The 6211-nt window shown below is 33.6% G+C and overlaps 1 protein-coding gene across 1 annotated transcript; it reads left to right on the top strand.

The window, feature by feature from the left end:
- Positions 1 to 4113: 4113 nt before the first annotated feature.
- On the top strand, positions 4114 to 5289 carry LOC124839326 (uncharacterized). The gene has a single exon (XM_047315096.2). The coding sequence runs from the start codon at positions 4469 to 4471 to the stop codon at positions 5057 to 5059; it is 591 nt and encodes a 196-aa protein (XP_047171052.1). The 5' UTR covers positions 4114 to 4468; the 3' UTR covers positions 5060 to 5289.
- The last annotated feature ends 922 nt before the right edge of the window (positions 5290 to 6211 follow it).

The raw sequence follows: 6211 nt of genomic DNA, 5'->3' as shown, positions 1-6211 counted from the left end.
TCAGCCCTCTGAATTTGATTAATCTTGTGGGCTGGCTCGTCATCTCTGTCTATCAGTTTAAGCAACCTCTGCATCTGTTCTGCAGTGAGTGAGTTAAAAATGTTGTGGTTATTGTTGGGCTGTGTTCTCTGATTTCCATCTGGTTCAGTGGTGCTCTGGCAAGCATTGGCTGAGCTCCACTCATTCTTTTTGTCTTGACTGCCCTCTGCTTTCTTGTACCAAGGTGGGTACCCATGTTTAGAGTAGCATTCATCAACTGTATGGTTCATCTTGTTGCAGTAGGAGCATTGTTTGCCATGGTTAGGATTTCTACCTCTTCCTCTTCCTTGACCACGCTGTCCTGGTCCCCTTCCTTGCCCTTTCCACTGGTTGTTTCTGTCAGCAGTGTTAATCAGGACCTTAGCATCAGTTGTCCCATGTTTCTCTTGTCTTTCCTGTTGCATGATAAGTGAGAAGACTCGGTTGATGTTTGGAAGGGGGTCCATTAGTAGAATTTGCGTTCTAACAGTGTTGTAAGAGTCATTCAATCCTTTTAGAAAGCATATTACATGTTCCATTTCTCTGTATTTCAAGAAAACCTTTGAAAGAGCACAGCTGCATGGAATCTTGCATGTGCAAATGGGTATTGGTCTTAGGGACTCTAGTTCTTCCCACAGAATCTTCAAATCTGTAAAGAATTGATTGACTCCCCTTTCCCCTTGTTTAATGGAGTGTATATCTTGAAGGAGGTCTGAAATCTTGAAATGATCACCTTTAGAAAACCTTTCTTTCAATTCATCCCATAGTTCTTTAGCTTCTTCCACATATATGACACTCTCGGCAATTTGTGGAGAAAGAGTCTTGGTTATCCAAGATAATATCATCATGTTGCACCTTTCCCATGCATCATACAAGATGTCAGTTTTCTGGGGTTTCTTTATGGACCCATCAATAAATTTCACTTTGTTCTTGGAAAGCAGTGCTCTTCTCATGCTTCTGCTCCAAGATGAGTAGTTGTTTTCGCTCAAAACTTGTGTGATGAGGGTGAGTCCAGGATTCTCACCCGGGTGTAGATAGTAAGGGCTGGATGGGTTGTTAAACTCAACCTGTTCCATGAGGCTTAAGGCTGTGCAGATCAGTCCAAGAATCAGTCAAGAAAGACAGTAGGCGGAGCGGAAGCAGAGCAGGCACTAGACCTGCTCTGATACCATATTAAGCCTAAGCCCAAATGGTGTGCAAATAGAAAAGGCCCAGTAGGCGGCCCATGTCACTGCTGAAGGTGTAATATTCAGACAAACTGTGCAGACGTGTCATAATCATCTCCCACGCGAATGAATAGAGAGAGAACGGAGCATCTCCAGAAGCTTCTCTCTGTGGTCGAAGCAAATCAACAATGGCGCAGTGAAAGTGGCCTTTGGAGGCCTCGGATGGAGACGCCAGAGAAGAGAAAAGAGAAGGGCTCAAGGAGACAAGTAAGTAAAACGTGAACTTTATTTCTTCTAATTTGTTTCTTACAATTGCAAAATGTATCTCTCTTTTTCTCTACCGTAAAACACAAAGCAGAACTCTATTTATAGAGTTCTGATCTAACAGAAAACAGAAACAATAATGAAAGCAATAAATCCCTAAACTAAAACCATTGAACAGAGACCAAAAAGGGTTTTGGTCCATTCTGTAGTGATGAAACTACAGATTTCTTAATAAGATATGTGATCGACTTAATTTATTTTTAAAGATAAAATCAACCCTTGATAAAATTAATCATTTTACTTAAGAAGTGTTAAATTTCCATTTTAATATTAAATCCGTTACACCAATCACTTATAGTTTTTGGTCCGTCGGTGAAAAATGGGTCCCCTTTCGTAAAGCAAAGGTGAAATGAAGAAATAACAATTCCATGAATGAAAATGAATCCCTATTGATTACATTTTTTACATATTCATAAACTTTTAGAGCACCACCCACTCTTCTTTTCATGGCAGCTGGTCAAAAGTGGGTCCCCTTTCTATAAAGCAAACGTAAGCTTGATATGAACCACAAAAGGAATGCACCCATTGACCACAATCACCATTTCTGATCATAAAAAGTATAAAGTACAAGACCAAATATATTTAGGCTTAACTTCTAATGAGGTAAAATTTTCCAACTTTTAAAATACTAAATTGTGTTGAGGAATAAATTTAATATCATGCAAAACTAATATTGTTTTTTATGTGTATGTGAAAAATATATAGCGTAATAAATGAAAAAAAATAGAAATATTAAAAGAGTAAGGGTAAGTGAATCTTTTTGTTTGTAGATATATTTTTATATAAGTTTTAGTAGTGTACTGTATGGATCTTGTTGGTAGATATATTTTTATATAAGTTTTAGTAGATCAACCGGTCTATGCCCACCGGTCAAGAAATCAATTTCAAGGAAAAATCACAATTACATATATCGAATGAAGGACTAAACTTTATGGCCATTCCATCTAAATACCTCATTTGTTGATTAACAAAGTAAAAACATGGTTAGATGATATTTGAGCTGTAATTGGACTAATCCTAATCAAAAGTCCACTTCGGAACCTATAAATACATAGGTAAGATAAAAAGATAAATGATTACATTTATTAAACATTTAAGACTTAATTGTAATAATCAATTCCTAATTGAAAACTAACTTAAGCGTTCAAGTGTCTTTAACAGGTATTCACTCTTCGGATTTGGACTCTACATAAGGATAATCGACAAGCTAGAAGAAAGAGAGAAGTGAAGCTGAGAGAAGAAATAAAATCAATTTGTGAAAAAGTAGTTCTCAACCCTACATACTCCAACAGATAATTTCATTGTTGGTTATTAATAAGATAAAAAATAGGAGAATGAACAAAATGCAGAAAATAACTGAACACATAAGAAGTATAAGAGAAACATATTTATCCATAGTTGGTGGAGTTTGAAATGAATTGTAAAAAAGGTGTTATGAACCAATACAAATGCACAGAAGGATGTTATTAAAGAATTACAACGAACACGGTAAAATGCTTTTAGACTCAATTAAATATAGATGAACTCACATATGCAAAAGGATCTCAAAGACATAACAAAAATAGCTAATTTCTATCTAAGTAAATAAGAATGTGGCTTTACATAAATAAGAGCATGTTCCCACATCCGGTTTGTTCATTAAGTATTACATTTGAGATCTTGAAATTTGGAGTTTTGTCACAATTTTTTATTCTTAGTAGATGTTTTAGAAATTTAAGAAAGTAGATATATATATTTAATTCTTCGTTAATTTCGATTTTTAAACTATTGAAACTATTCAACATACTGAAAGTGATTTGAAAGAGAAAGGAACTTTGGAATCACTTTCTTATTCCTATAATTAAAGACTAAGAGAGTTCATCTTTAGAATCTTATTTTAGTTTTATATATATGGTGTGAATTTTCCAATTAATAAGTATTGTATGTTTTAGAATTTAAACTTCTGTTACAATTGACAATTAAAATTAAGGTGAAAAAGCAGTATTTTAACTGTAGTATCTTTGTCTGCATTATTGTTTTTACAATACTGGTTAACATATATTTATAAATTGTTCTTGTAAGCTGGATAGTAGTATAGATAATCGATTTTTATTGATATATATATATATATATATATATATATATATATATAATCATTAATGTATGGATGAAGATGTTACTGTTGCCGGTGAAGATTATTATGGGGTTCTGTAAATCATCAAGACCTATATTTTGAAATTTTAGCTAAGAAATTGGTTGAGTTTTAAAAATATGCAAAGAAATCAAGTTTCTCTTTTGAAAAACATTAATACACCTGAAAGTTAGGTATTCATCAATCTCATAAATCTTCCACTTATAATATATTGATTATATCAATGCTTAAAAAACCCAAGTAAAACAAAACCCGTGGTATGTATTTTTTTTTTCAATATTGCATATTTAATTTTGTTATCATTTCTCAATTATTTTATTTGGTTTCTAACAAATCAATAATTTTAAACATAAACAATACTTCACAATCAAAGGTTACCCACTCTATTATTTTTGCATTTAGACACATTATGAAGTTAATCAATACACATGATCCTTAATCGTTGACCTTGTGATGCAATTTTGATGATAATCGAAGATCACAAGGTATAGAACAAAAGGATCATAGTATATCTAAGTTATTAGTTCCTTCCTAATAATACAAGCAAAGTAGGACCACCCTCCTAATAATAATAGCCACCAAGCAATGCACACCCGATTCTGGATCCCATAGAAGAAAAGGATTTCATGTCCTTTTGTGTCGGTTTCTTCATTCACCCATCTTTCCAACCATGAACAAGAAACCCTCAAGAAACATCCTCATTCCAAAACCAAACCCTTATAATTAACGTTAGCCACAACAAAACACCACCTTAACCGCAACAAACACAATCCAAAACCCCTTGTTCTTCCTTCTTTTTCTCTATATCTGATCCAACTGGACCCGTGTTATGGGAAACTGCGTGTTCAAAGGCTTTCACCATAACATGTCCGAAGACATGATGGTGAAGGTGGTAACCTCAAACGGAGGCATCATGGAACTCTTCTCTCCCATTACTGTGGAGTGCATAACCAACGAGTTTCCCGGCCACGGCATCTTCCGGAGCCGCCGCGACATCTTCTCCGAACCGCTACCGAAATCGGAAGAGCTCCACGGCGGCCAAGTCTACTACCTCCTCCCTCTCAACCCTTCTTCTTCCCGAAAGAGCATGACACGACAATTATCCGATGTGGCTTTAACTCCTTACCGAATGTCCACGTGTGACAAAAGCAACAATAACAACAACAATGTCTACACGGAACCAGAAGTGGTCCCCAGATACAATAGTAGTGGGGTGTGGAAGGTGAAGTTGGTGATCAGCCCTGAGAAGCTGTCAGAGATCCTGTCGCAAGAGTCGCGGACCGAGGCGTTGATAGAGAGCGTGAGGACGGTGGCGAAGTGTGGCAACGGTGTTCCGTCGTCGGTGGCGAACTCCGATCAGTGGAGTTTGGCTAGCAGTTGGAAAGGCTCTATGTCGGAGAAGATGGGTGTAGAACAATAACAAGCTAAGGTTAATTATTTGATTATTTTTCCTTTTTGACTTTTTTGGTTAGCGTTTAACAAGTATGATTATTATCTTTTTGTTTGTTTGTTGGTGGACGTGTTAAATATTTCATTTCAGGTGTTGTACGTGTGTGTAAATATATGCATGTGAACTGAGATTTGTTTATTTATTTTGTTAGATCGTATTAAAATAACAGCAGATTAGATAGGTTAGAGAATTATATTTCACATCTTTTTGTGTTAATATAAATATTCTAATATATATATATATATATATTAGAAATGAATTATTTCAAGACATATCTGTTTTAAATTTCACAACAACATTGGAATACTAATTAAATTTTTATTCGCATTGGTTAATAAATTGATTTTAAATTAACTTAATATTATAAAGTTGATTTATAGAATGAAATTTATATCTATTTATATTATGAATTAATTTCATTATTAATTGATTATTCAACGTGAAACTTTAAATATTAGAATATGAAAGTGGTATAATTATGAATAACACTAATCAGATAAGGAGACAAACGCTACTTGGTCCTCCAGATGATTTTAGCATCTTTTGATTAATATTTACCATGATATTTTGTTTTCTTATATTTAAATTTGCATAATGAGGTTTCACGAGTGTTTTTGTGTGATATGATATGATATGATTAGGTAGATGAATAGAAGATTAAAGATTCCTCTCACTTTATGCAATTGGACTTACGAGGAGTCGAGAAATGGTTGAATTGTCAAAATAAGAATCGAAAAAGGTGTCATTGTTCCTTCAAAAAGTGAATCAAAACTTTTCAAAATCGTTTAATGTTCAATTTTTAGAAAAAACATTTCAGAATAAATTTAAAAGTACAATTAATCACATTTCAAGGTGTTATTGAATTAACAATATGGAATAATTAAAATTTTATTCTAGATTATAAACTTTGGAATTCTCATTTTGTAGTATAATTTTTTTTAAAATGCCTTCTTCAAAGTAGATAACCAAAAACGTCTTAATACCTGATAACAGTTTCCACAGTGTAAAGGCTTTAAAAAAATGAAAAAGGTTTTTTTAAAAACTTTCTTTTAATAATTTTTTAACAATAATTTATGTGATAGATTGTGATGAGTCTATTTTAAATATACTGACCAATGATAC

The sequence above is a fragment of the Vigna umbellata genome, chromosome 11 (assembly GCF_029865625.1).
Source record: "Vigna umbellata cultivar VRB3 chromosome 11, Vumbellata_1.0, whole genome shotgun sequence".
In the NCBI taxonomy this organism is placed as follows: domain Eukaryota; kingdom Viridiplantae; phylum Streptophyta; class Magnoliopsida; order Fabales; family Fabaceae; genus Vigna; species Vigna umbellata.
The sequence above is the reverse complement of the archived record's forward strand: the minus strand, read 5'-3'. Positions and strand labels throughout refer to the sequence as shown.